General features: G+C 47.9%; 1 protein-coding gene across 1 annotated transcript in view; it reads left to right on the plus strand.

Annotated features, from left to right (window-relative positions):
- The first annotated feature begins 1,966 nt into the window (after positions 1–1,966).
- The window catches only part of TENT4B (terminal nucleotidyltransferase 4B), a 36,918-nt gene continuing 25,557 nt past the window's right edge, over positions 1,967–13,327 (plus strand). Inside the window, exon 1 of the mRNA XM_072980870.2 lies at positions 1,967–3,193. Within this exon, the coding sequence (XP_072836971.2) occupies positions 2,394–3,193 (800 nt within the window). The 5' untranslated portion in view covers positions 1,967–2,393. The remainder of the gene's footprint in view (positions 3,194–13,327) is intronic.

Genomic DNA, 13,327 nt, shown 5'->3' on the forward strand with positions numbered 1-13,327 from the left:
GTTGGACGCCTTCCGACCTGAGGGGCCCATCTTCCAGCGTCATATCTTTTAGCCTTTTGTTTCTGATCATGGGGCGTTCTTGGCAAAGATACTGGAGTGGCTTGCCATTTCCTACTCCAGGTGGATTGCGTTTAGTCGGAACTCTCCACTATGTCCTGTCCGTCTTGGGTGTCCCTGCACGGCATAGCCCATAGTTTCTCTGAGTTACTCAAGCCCCTTCGCCACGACAAGGCAGCAATCCATGAAGAAGGTGCTTAAGATTAGTTTTCCTTTTTAAGGTTCCAAAGGACGACCTGGGGCATTTTGAAATAATTCCTGAGAATACTGTACTCTGAATATGGTTGTTGTGGGTTTTTCGGGCTCTTTGGCCGTGTTCTGAAGATAGTTCTTCCTACCTTCGGCCTAAGAGCCCGAAAAACCCACAACAACCATTAGATCCTGGCCTTGAAAGCCTTCGTGAATACTCTCAATATGTTTGAACATCCGCGATTGGTACCATGGATTAGGCAGTTCTGTTAACACGATCTCCCAGTGTTTTGTGGTGGGTTTGATCTTGTCAGTCAGAACTTTAAAAGCTGTTTGAAATAATTCATAGGTTTCATCCCTTGAGAATCTGAAAACGGTGTTTCATCTTGTGTTTTCTTCTGCATGTGCACAAGAGAGAGAGAGAAAAGTAAGCTGTCCAAAATCTGGCTACACCTTCCTCAGCTTCCGATTGGAAGCTTGATGCAATTTCGAACAGATAGAAGTCTCTTTTTTGTGAAATACATTTCCCTTTTGCAGAGATGCTTTTGGATCTAGGATCTTTGCCGAGCAATGGTCTTCATTCTATGCATTCCCTCCATGTCGACAATAAATGCATTTTTCTTGCTTCGGATGCCAGATTTCTAACATGAACTCCACCGTGAATGGCGTACTTCTTTTAATTCACAATACAGTTTCGCCACAGAGAACTGGGAATTATTTCACCCCAAGCTCATCATTCCTTGCCTGTTTCAATGTCACTGCGTCTCTTTATTTTGCTGTATATTTGTCGCTGTGAGGGAGGTGCGATAAGGACCTCGGATACTGTAAAATGGCAGCAGCCATCCAAGCTGGGGAATAAAGATGGGAAGACTTCCACTAAGTGGCAAAAGAAGAGGGTATCTATCTAGGCGGACTTCGGCTGGCTGAAAGTTTATTTTTTGTTGCAATAAATCAAAACGAGGCCTTTTAAGATGCTACCGGGCTTTATTATAGATTATACATCTGGATGCCACACCATCTTTTGACTCCTGTTTCTTTTTCTTCCAGCTGAAATAAAATTGTTCAATTTATAAAAGGGCCATATCGATAATGCTTTTGTTTGGTCATGAGTAAACTATGCTGGCATTTGTTACTGAAATTGTGTTTTTTCCTCACCAAACTCCTATTGCTCATGAAAGCTCAAGGTTAGGATGCTTTCCAAAATCCCTAGTCTTGCGACTCTTTCGTCGCTCCAGGTGCTGCAAGGCGCCTGGATCATCATCCTCCCTGCTCTTCTCAGAGATGCTCCCACACTTTTGGTCGTCATTAAGAAAAGTCATTCCTGCTTTTTTATTTTTTTTTAAAGCTGCTGACCCAGGGGCGGGAAGGGGAGGAGGGTCCCTTCCATCTCGGCCGTTCTAAGATGATGAGGATGATGAGTCGAGGACTAAACACGGGGGGAAGGGTGTGTGTGTGTTGCCACCGCCAACGTGCTTTGAGGGGAAAAGCGGGCGGGCGGGCGAGCGAGGCCTAGCTGAGCCCCAAACCAGGCCCTCTCGTAGCGGGAGGGCCCGGGCCAGGTCGAGCCTCCGCCGGGCCGCCGCCGTGCGCTCTAAGGAACCCGCCGGTCGTCTCTCCGCCGGGCGGCCCTTCTCCTCCTCGTCGTCGTCGTCTCCCTCCCACGCCTTTATTACGCCAGGTTCCCCCCTCCCTCCCCGGGCAGGAGCGGCGGCGGCTCCGCCTCGGTGGCCAGGCGAGGGGCGGAGAAGACGACGGAGAAGGAGCCGCCAGTCCGACCGAGACCTCCCGCCAGGCCGCCCTCCCTCCCTCGCTGGGTCCCCGGGCTGGGAAGAAGCGCGAGCGCGGGGCTGCTGAGGCGAGGTCAGGCCGAGGAGGACCCAGCCGTCGTCTCTCTCTCTTTCTCTTTCCCTTTCCCGGCCGGGTCTCCCCTCAGCCGTTGGCCGGCCCGCCCGCCCGCCATTGGCGCCGAGAGCCGGCGGGGGGCGCCCCCGAGCTCTCGGCCGGGCCGGGCCGGGCCGGGCGGGGAGGAAAGAAGGGAAGGGAAGGCGAGGAAAGGAAGGAGGGCCTCCACCGCCGCTGCCTCCGCCTCCTCCTCCTGCTCGGCCTCCTGGGCCGCCCCAGTGCTCCGCGGGTCGGGCGGGCGTTTGATGGATCCCCGGATCGCCTGGTTCCAGCCAGAGCAGCTCGGGCCCTCCAACCGCCTGTGGACGCAGATCTGGGAGACCACGCAAGGGGTCCGCAACCTCTACTTCCAGCAGCACCACCAGCAACCGCCTCCACCACCGCCGCCTCCTCCACCACCGGCAGCCCCGGCCTCGGCCTCTCCGGCGCCCGCCAGCCCCGGCGGCAACCCCAGCAGCAGCAGCCACAGCGGCCGCCGCCGCCGCCGCCACCCGTCCTCCTCCTCTTCCACCGCCGCCGCCACCGCCACCTCCGGGCTGGGCCCGGCCTCTTCGCCCGGCATGTCCCGCGGGGACCCTCCGCCCGACTTCCTGCCGCTGGAGACCACCAGCAGCAACAACAGCGGGGGCCATCCTCACCATCATCACCACCACCCTCACCACCACCACCACCACCATCATCATCACCACCACCACCACCCCCGGAGGCAGGCCTCGTCCTCGCCGCCGCCTCCCTCGCCTTCGCCTTCCCCGGCCGCCTCCTCCGCCGCCGCCCTGGTGGGGGCCCCGGCCTCGGCGGCCCTCCCTTCGCCCGCGGCCCTCTCGCCCTCGGCGGCGGCCGCCAGCAACAAGCGGAAGCGGGACAACAAGGCCAGCACCTTCGGCCTCAACTACACCCTCCTCCTGCTCGGCCCGGGAGGCGAGAGCGGCGGGCCGGCCTTGGGCGACGACGGGGCCTTGGGGCGGCCCCCGGCCGGGCCCGACCAGCCCGCCTACACCGGCACCCCGTGGAAGAAGAAGGGCAGCTACAGCCCCGGCGTGGTCGGGTGAGGAGGAGGGGACCCCGGGGGGGGACCGGAGGGGGTGGGTGGGTTGCTTGGGGTGGGGGGCGCCCCCTTTGCCCCCCTCACGCCCGGCTCTCCCTTTCTGTTTTTAATCGCTTTTCTCCCTTTGGCCTGGTGGTGGTTTGGTTTTATTCCCCCCCCACACATACCCAACTCTTGGGGGGGCTGAAAGGGTTCCTGGATCATCCTCTGCAATCTTCTCTGGGGGGTGTGTGTGGATCAACCCCCACCTTATTGGAAAGGATCGGGGTGGGATGCTGGGGCCAAATTCAATAAATCAATACATTTGCTTTCCCCCACCAAGGCTTGGCAGGATTATGGGGAAAAAAAACCCCAAAAAGGGGGGGGTCCAGCCTTAGTGTGGGCTTGGTGGATCGGCCCCATGAAGTGTGGGAAGGGGAAAGGGAATCTTGGTTTATTTGCTTTATATTTAATTCCAAAGGCAGAGGTGTCTGGTTCTACCTTTGGACTTTGGGAGGCCCCAGAGGGCCTGATCCCTGGCGCGTGCCTAGAGAAGGGGGTAAAAGGTGCGCCCAGGGGTGGAGGCGATGCCCTTTGCACGTGCTGGCAGGTGCTCTCATCATCTGCCGGCCGGGCTGCCTTCTCCCACGCCTGCGCGCACACCCACCCACTCACACCCCTGGACCGACTTGGCCTCTCCCAGGAAGGCCCGGAGGGTATTTTTCCAGGGCCGAGATGCAGCTGTGAGTGGGATCCAGGCGCTGAGAAAAATTTTGGACGAGAGAGTGGAAAAGTTCCCCCCCCCTTCCGATCAGGTGGCCGGACCGGGTGGCAGAGCCTCCGTGTCTTCTTGGGACCCACGGGGTAGTCAATGGGGGAGCAGAGGGGTCAGGTTTGGCTGCCGCTGTACTGCGGAGTAGGGTTCCCAGTGAATCGCTTGGGGGCTTCTCAGGAGTAAGTAGGTGGTGATGCAGAAAGAGAGCACTGGTGCGTGGGCCGAAGGAAGCGTGGCCGTTGCGCTCGTGGGGGTTTATTTTGGGGGGGGGGGGAGAGAAAGCCTGCCGGGCACTTGGAGGTTGGCCAGTCTTTTACTACTACTCAGGATCGATCCAGGCAGAAATGTGCAGCGTAAAGGTAGGTGGATAAGCGTGGGGAGCGGCGTCAGGATGGAGACACGTGGTCCGGAGTGCTGATCTCGGCCGGTTTGGAAAAATAAAAATCAGGCAAGGGGCTTGTGTGTGGCCACACCAGTTTGGTTTCAGGGCGCTCTGCGGTAGAGAGTGATGTGCCGGGAAGGGAAAGAGAGGGCCTCTTTAAGATGCTGGCTGGTTCGGTGTAGGCCCCGAAGCACATGGCGTGGGGTGGAAGAACATGTTCCCATTCTCATGTGCAAAGCAGACCTCTGTCATGGTAGGATGTTGGCCATCTACCCACCTTATTTTTATTGTTTATGCAGCTAACCTGCCTTCTTCGACTTTGCATGGGATGTATTAGGGGCGGCTTCTCTGTCTCTTGTACTTAGATTTTAACATAGGTTTGCCGTGCAATATGCTTCAACCTCCCGTTGCTGATTTGTGCTTGCAAAAGGGTTCGGGGGCCACTTAGATGTGCGATTTGTTTTAGTTTTTTATTTGCACAGAGGGCTAGAATTAGCAAATGTGCCATGTGTGCCCTTAAATATCAAAGTAGGAGGCTCACATGATGTACGAAAGGACATGCCCCGGGTTCAGTTGTCTGGCCATGCGGCGAGCACCACCCTGTGCTGTCGCAGCATGGGTTTCGGTGCATGGGAGAGCATGGGCCAGCAGTTGTGTTACACAGAGGTGGTGTCAGAGAAAGCAAGGCGTGCACAGAACATCCATTTGTTGTGACGTAAAAGGCTTTGTGTTCAGGGAAAAGAGGGTTACCTCCTGAGCCGGCTTTTGCAAAGACTCCTTTTGTATGCAGTTAACAGATTTTCTAAAGAGAATCTAGTCATTCATACTGTAAGATTATGCAGGATCCTAGAAGATAAATGTGTTTCTGCATTCGAGGGTAGCGCCAGTAGACACAGCACAGAGGGCATGGAGGAAGGTCTTAAGTGGAATGGATGCACAGCTGTTCTGTAGCGTGCCACACTTAATTTAACAAGTGTTTGTTAGATAGTTAAAGACATTTCAGAATAGTTCACCTGCAGATCTTGCTTGCTTGACCCTCCAATTATCCTCATTTAAATGTGGCCCAGCCCTTTTTTGCTTTTCACTTTCCTTACTTAAAATTAAAATCTTCTGTGAGGTGAACAGGCTAGTGTAGCAACCCATTGTGTATTAGCCTGCTTGAGACAATTTTACAATAATAAATGAAATTTGTCAGCATTATGGATAGTGAAACAGTGTGGTTTGAAATTGTAGCTTTTCAGTTGAGAAACTGCAAGGCAGTTTGCTGTTTTTATTTGACTTACTTACCAGGCAGGGGAGATACCTTGCTTTATGACGCAGGCTTTCCCACATATGCTGAGTATATGCGGATCCCTGCCATTTCCCCCCCAAAGCGGGAAGCTGCTTAAATGTAATAATGTAATAATTTCTACTTGCTTTGTTATTGTAGGGTCCTTGTTGTGGCACAACTGTCTGTCGGCGTATGTCATGCATGCCCCTGGGAGTGACTATAGAATGAAAGAGTAAAATTGGTTTCAGAAAGAGAAGACCACAGTCATCTCCAAAGTCTAATTTGTTAACTGTTACTTTTGTAAGGTTTGAAGTATTTTATCGTCTCTCATTTTCACTCACACCTTGGATAGTTGAGCTTCCTCAGAGCAGAAAGTCCCACCAGCCCAGTTCATTCTGCTTAAGCCAGTGTTGCTGTTGTATAAACGACCTCCGTAAAGACGACAACCCACCCTCATCTTGTTCAGGTACTGCAATGCTCCATTACCATGGTGGCCGCACTTCCTGCCAAATGGAAATTCAGTCGGCTACTGGCCTTTGAATTGGATGACCAAGTGGTTTGCAATGACCATAGACTAGATACCCAAACTGTGGCTAAAATGTCCAGAAACAGATGCTGGTCATGGTTTTGAGTTGATTTAACTGCTGTCCTTTCCCATCTGTTTGTTAGGGTAGCCTCTAAGTGCTGTAACCTCTCGAGATGGCGCAAGCTTAGTTTGTGGATGTTGGTAATACAGTACACCACATCTTGGTTAAACTTCCTTAACTATGTTTTGGCCTGGAAGCTGAGCGGAGTCAGTAATTTCATTTGAATGGGACTTCCAAGGATGGTTTAGGGTTAACACGTCCGAGCTGTGGGCTTGTCTGATTTCTTTTCCCATCTTCCTCCTGTTCAACACCGAGCAGGAGATTTTAGGCTTTTCCTTCCATTTTAGTTGCTTTTGTTGCTGGGAGGGGTCCCTATGCCCCCCTCGATGCTGTGGGCTGTGACCCCTCTTATGCTTCAGTGGTTCTGCCTGCAGGGATCATAACTTGTTCATGGACTCCCAGATGATTGATTGATTCTTTAACCCAGAAGGAGACATATAGGTAGCCGACAATTAAAGCTGAATGTATGTTAACGTTGGAGTGAAGTGACAAGAGACCATCTTTTGGGTTTACAGAATGAGGCGCCAGGTAGAAACGGTGGTTAAATCCTGAGGACTAGTCACCAACAGGGGTTGCACATTCCCAGAGAAACTCCTGGTGTGGTAGCTTTTTGTTAGTTCATGGTTTTCTGGATAGACTTGACTTCTCTTTTTTCCCCTAGTCTTCAAACTCACTAGTTTATTCTAGTAGGTTGTGCTTCTTTGTGGTCATCTCTCTGTCAGCAGAGCCCGTTAGGGGTAGAGCACCCTATAAGTCTTCCTCACAGTACCTAAAATAAATGAACAATAGGACTTGAAGGTCTAACTTTCTGCATGGGAGTCGAATTCCCTCTACCACAGAGCGGTTAGATTTATCAGCCTCTGTTACTGGTATTCCAGACAGATCTGTAATCTTCTAGTTTCTTTCTCTTCCTTTGCCTTCGAAATCATCGTTTGCAGTGATTCTCTCCCACCACCCTCCTCTGGAATTTTCATTTTTAAATTAAAATACAGAACTGGGCTGTGTCAGGTTTAGCAAGATTCATGTGCAAGTGTGCATGTCTGGAAATAATCTGTGCACTCCTTAGAGAGCATGTGAACCTGTTCATTAATGCTGACTAATAAACCAGCTGTAGATAAGGTGGCAAAGCTTTTTTTTCTTTAGAGATATTTCCAAAGGATTCTGAGTAATATATCTTGAAAATTAACATGAAAGCTAACACAGTATACTTCCTTTGATTCTCTGCACAGGAACCCAGTCTCATTGTTAGGTTCCAGAACCTAAGGAGCAATGTCATAGTTCAAACACGTGCATATGCGCGCACACACAGGTATATAATTCATTAACTATATATTTAACAAGGGAATTCAACAATCTTTCTGTTATAGCGAGTTTATCTATTTATTTTTTTGGGGGAACTCCTGTTAACACAGAAACAATGGACAGCTTGTTACATATAATTCTTACCCATATGTCTAATTATTTAATTCATGCAGGTTCCAAAATAATTTAGATTATAGGTGCTGCCTCTGACGAAGTGAGCTGTGTCATGCTGTAATAGGTCTGTGCTGTATGACTTATTGTCATTTTTCTGCATTGGACTAGCTGTGGCTACTCCTTTAGAAATACCTTGACAGATTGGTGCAATATGAACATGCTCATCTGTTGCGAAAAATGCTCATTTTCTCCACAAATTAAACCAGAGATTCCTGCCGTAATGAATGTATAATGGTTGGGTACTTCATTGGGTGTTTTAGCCCTAAAAGAAATAAGTTTCTTCCATATGTTTCATCTTTTCAAAACATGTCACATTTCTTCTTGAAATTTACTAAACATTGTCAGTGTAACAATGGCTGTAATCCTGTTTGTAATCCTGCTCTTTTTCTTTCAGGCAGTGTTTATTATAGGCAACAGTATTGTGCTACCAAAAAAATAGATATTTAAAAAATCAGTGGCATAGTTTAATTCTTACAGCAATGGAAGTGTGGGCAGACAGATTGACTGGTGAATCCAGAGGTCATTGCCTACTAAAATCCGACAAGCCGAGGTCCTCATTTTGGATTCTTCCAGGATTTTTCCAAATATGATTGGGTCTGCTCCTTTCGCTGCTCAGTTGACCCTCTGAAGGCTCATTTGATTTGAGGGAAGCACCTGTCTTGTTCTACCAATTAATTTCTCACTCGGGGAATATCTTCTATGTAGAGGAGTTGAGAGTTGTGCTTTTCGACTACAGTGCCCAGAATCCCCCCCAGAGTAAGCACCCGCCAGTGGCTTTCTGAGAGTTGGCGCCTAAAGCCCCAACTTCTATGTACTGTATTTCAACTCTTGTGATGCATGTATGCTTTATATGGGTTGATACCGTTTGTTTGCACATTTCAAGGTTTTTAAGATAATGAGATTCAAGGGAAAGGATTCATCTTTTAACCCCAGTTTTCTTCTTATGTACAGAAACCCTTATTTCTTTTTGGGGGGTTGGAGCTTTGTTTCTGAGACTTTTAGGTTTTCATCCATTGGACCTGTGGAGTAGCTGTCATTAATGTTCTGTTTCTCTAATCCTTTTACGTGTATTCAGATTTCCAGCACTCCTTAATCTGTTATTGCTGGTAAACTGGGTGCCAAAAGTGATTTGCAGACTAACTAGCTAATGACCAGCAAATCTGATACAGTGGTGACTCGCTTAACGATGATAAGCTGTTCCAGGAAAATCGTTGTTAAGCGAAAACATTGTGAAGCAAATTAAAAAAAAACATTGAAATGCATTGAAACCCCTTCAGTGCGTTCCAAGTGGCGTCACAACTCACCGTCCAGCGAAGATCCTCCATAGGGCAGCCGTTTTCTCTGCCCGTCTTGCGAGGAATCTATCCCAGAAAACAGCGGGGAGCCATTTTATTTACCCGGTGGCCATTTTGAAACCGGCAATCAGCTGTTTTAAAATCGTTGTTTTGCGAAGAATCGGTTCCCAAAGCAGGGAACCAATCATCGCAAAGCGAAAAAAAACCATTTAGACCATCATTTTGCGATCGCAATCGCAATTGCAAAAAGATTGTCATAATGCAGTTTCGTCGTAATGCGGGGCAATCATAAAGCGAGGCATGACTGTGATGCCACATGTCGGAAGCCCGCATCCCGTTTTTCCTTGCTATGTGGATCTATTTTTGTCATATGGAGTAACTTTAAGCCTTTGTATTCTGCTGCTTTTGGAACGTAAGTGCTTCTATAAGATGTGTAGGGAAATGTTGGTTATTGAGCAGTTTCTAAATGTAATGAACTGTCAAAGCTCTGCTGAAGGACTGGATAAATTGAATTGAAAGTATGCGCCGGGTTTCTAAAACTTGTTCTTACAGGGAACAACAAACCAGGCCTGGGGAGAGGTCTTTAATGGTTGGGATGCAACCCCAAAATGCCTCCTTCTCAAGAGCCACATGGTCGTAGGGTGGGAGGCATGTGGGGCAGGGCGTCTGATGAATGCTAATTGGCGTGCTGTGTCCAGATGGGAGGAAATCCAAATTTCAGCACTCAGAGTTTGCTTGAAAACGGGCAGGCAACTAGTAGAGTTGACTTAGCTGTTTCCTTTGAGGTGCAAATGTAGCGTTTCCAAAATATTTTGGACCAAGAGAGAGAAAAATGTACATATTCGTGCAGTTTGCAGAACAATCTTACGGACGTTTTCTGAAAAGCTCCATTCAGTAGAGTTTGCTTTTATTTCACACTGCATAGAAATGTAGCCTGAGAAGTATTTTAAGTGGAAATAAATGTCCAGGTTTTGCGTGAGTAGAACTGTGCCTATGCTTAAAATTAAAAAAAGAGTGAACTACAAATTGCTGGACCCCATTTTCGCCAAGCATATCTGTCTTACTCTTGGCACCTGTGAAGAAGAAGAAAATGTTGGAAATCAGAAGCGCAGGTTTTGCAGTGAGCAGAAAAGGGTAATGTTTGTATAGATAGTCTCATACAGGTACAATATTAAGGAACAGCAGTATATTTGAATATTACGTTTATAACACCAAAGTTTTCAATGTATATTATCACCACACAGACTCTGTATTACATATAGATACCTGCTGTATGTGGCTGGGTGTTTAGCTTCTTATATAAAGTGCAAAGTCACGGTAGTAGCATTGCCTTTAATAGATCGTGTCTGGATTTGATGCTTTCTAATACTCTGGAAGCAAGATCTAGAAGAAAGCCCTGTCTTGAACCTGTGGATTCAAACAGGTTGACGATCTTGCACATAATGGCTGAAATCGTATAGACCAGATGGGTGGGATACAAATCAAATAAATAAATACATACATCCTGTGGGGCATGTTCTGGATGTACAAGGGGAGTGATGTCGTCATCAGCAGCAGAAGATTGCTCCTGGTTAAAGACTTACCTTTTTTTTCTTTTTGGAATGCACACACCTCAGGCTCATTGCATGTGAGTCACGCACACCCCATAATTGAAAAGAGGAAGTCTTTAATCAGTGGCAATCTGGCATTCACAAGGGCGTATTCCTCATTGCCAGGCGAAGCTGTGCAACAGGATTCTGGTCATTACTATTTGCTATTCTGCCCACAAGTTATTGAGAATAAAATAGTTGGACCAGGTCTTAAGAAAGGAGGATGTGCTAATGAAACTGTAGTTTTAGCTGTTAAATGGACAGGACAAACACATTAGTCTGTAGATCGCAAGCTACCCATTTGCTTTAATCAGTGCTAGGGGAAAAATACAGAAGAATGCTGTTACTGGCACTCAGATTTTTTTTTAAAATGTTGGCTCTGTATAGGTTGTGATGTTTGTGCAGAGTTATTTTGTATAGATGCCACAAATGTGTTTTTTTTTTCAGAATACAATGAAGTGTCTAGACTAGGGTTATGCAGCAGTCTCAAAACATTCTCCCTATCAAAATAAGACTAAGACACAACTGGGAAATTTTATCCGCTGGCTGGCAACGGTTATGGTCTTTTACAGATGTTACTCTGTAGAGTCATGCTATGCTGTGGTTAAAACTTTCTGTTGGAAGCAGTGGCATCTCTGCCGATGGGCATTATAATCTCATCATCATCACAGAACGGGATAGCTTGAAGGGACCCTTTGGATCATCCTATCCCTCCCCTGTCAAGGCACAGTGAGGAATCAAACACCCAACCTCTGGCTACGCAGCCAGAGAACTAAGCCACTGAGCTGCAGTCTATATGACTTACATTTCACCAGATGTTGTCCTGGTGGTAGAATATTTAATTGGAGCAGAAAACGTGGCTTATGGTACACAGCTCCAGGCGGTTTGTGACTGTGAATGATGGCAGCCATAGAGGCCACTGGGTTCCGTTGGAACCTCCCGTCACTCTGTTGGCTTAAATCTGTCAGCCGTGTTGACTCTCCTTGGTTCTGGCTATCATGGTTCCACGGCCTTTAGGAAGGACAGTGTTTAAGCAAGAAGTATGCGCACATGTAAAAGGAGGTATGACTGCTTGTGCGGCCCAGATAGTGTGAATTAATGCTCGATGCCATTTTTCGGGAGACTCTTGCTATGCAGAGGAAATGAAAGGTGTATAGGTGTGGTTGAAAGAGCTTAGGGTTGAGCACTCGGCCAGTCCTCCTTTGAATCGGTTCCTGTGCTGATAAGGGAATATTTATCATAACCTCAACACCTCTGTGCACGTACACAGGGCGGGAGTATCAGCCCCTTTCTGTACAGGTGCCTGTTCAGTGTCCTCATGTGATACTTCTTACCTGTTCTTGACATGAATTAGTTCCTGCCCCCCTTTTCTTTAATTATTTCGCGTCGTACAGTTCTGCTCAAACGTATCTCTCTGCCTCCCAAATCATTGAGAGACTTGGGAATGAATGCATCTGAAAATGCAGTTGGCATAATAATGGGTAAGATACAGACTGTAACCTGTTTGCCACCTGGACTGTATTGGGGTCCTTCTGTGGCAAGTGGAAGCAGATATTTTCCCCACATAGTGTTTTCTTCTTGTCCTCATTGGTTCTCTCCCCTGTTGTATGTTTCAAAACAAGTGCAAAGGGCAAGGAAATACACTCATGTTCTGATAAGTTCATGTCACCATGAGTTCTACGCGTCTGCCTTCAGAATCAGCCCAACAGGTAGATGTGTTAGTCAGTTTATAATCTGTCTTTTAGCTGCTGTGTTATATACAGTGTAGGCTACAGAAGCTAAACACACTCCTAAGTCCATTAGTAATTACAGCGGACCCTCGACTTACAGACGGCTCGACTTACAGACTTTTTGAGTTACAGACTTCTCTGGCCACAAAATTTAGGTTCGACTTGCAGCCGGAGAATCGACCTACAGACCAGAAAAAAAACAAAAATGGAACAAAAACGGCCGGTTACGGATTAATCGGTTTTCAATGCATTGTAGGTCAATGGAGACTCGACCTACAGACTTTTCGACCTGCAGCCACCGTTCCAATACGGATTAATTCCGTAAGTAGAGGGTCCATTGTATTCTTGTATGGGGATAGCAGCCATCTGAATTTGCAAACATCCAGATGAAACATGTGTGGATTTATTCCCCAGGTGCTAAACAGTGTATATGAGTAAGGGTACCTAAAGACTGATCTCTGATTTTTTTTTTTAATGATTTAAGTTTGAGGCATCTTCTTTCCACGTCTGTGTCTCATCCAGGGTGCTCACCTGGTTTGCGGCAGAGAACGACCGCGTGCAGGTTTTCGTGCTTGTCCTTCCTCTCTGGCCGCAGTTCCCGTTTTTCCCTCCTGTGGAGTGGGACCACTGTGCTTGTGCAGCTGGGCAAACACCAAGGAGGTGCTACCAACACGGAGACTTTTTTTGTTGCAGATCCTCCCTGTTAAACATCTTTTCTTATTTTTTCGTTCCTTCCCCAAGGAACTTAGCCTGGCGGGAATGAAGAACTGAAGTGGCTTCACAAGTCATTCCTGGAGCGACTCAGACTTTCCACTTCAGGAATCCCTGGGGAAAGATAAAGAAATCCTTAAACGTACCTTGTCAGTTCTTTGAAGGGAAAGTTGCTAGCAATCTGAATCTATGTTCTGGTGTTCAAGGGCTTACGGGACTATTTAAATATCAAAGGTGTACCAGACTATCTGATAAGTTGTGCAAAGTCAAGGTGAAGGTG

Source organism: Pogona vitticeps, chromosome 10 (assembly GCF_051106095.1).
Source record: "Pogona vitticeps strain Pit_001003342236 chromosome 10, PviZW2.1, whole genome shotgun sequence".
In the NCBI taxonomy this organism is placed as follows: Eukaryota; Metazoa; Chordata; class Lepidosauria; order Squamata; family Agamidae; genus Pogona; species Pogona vitticeps.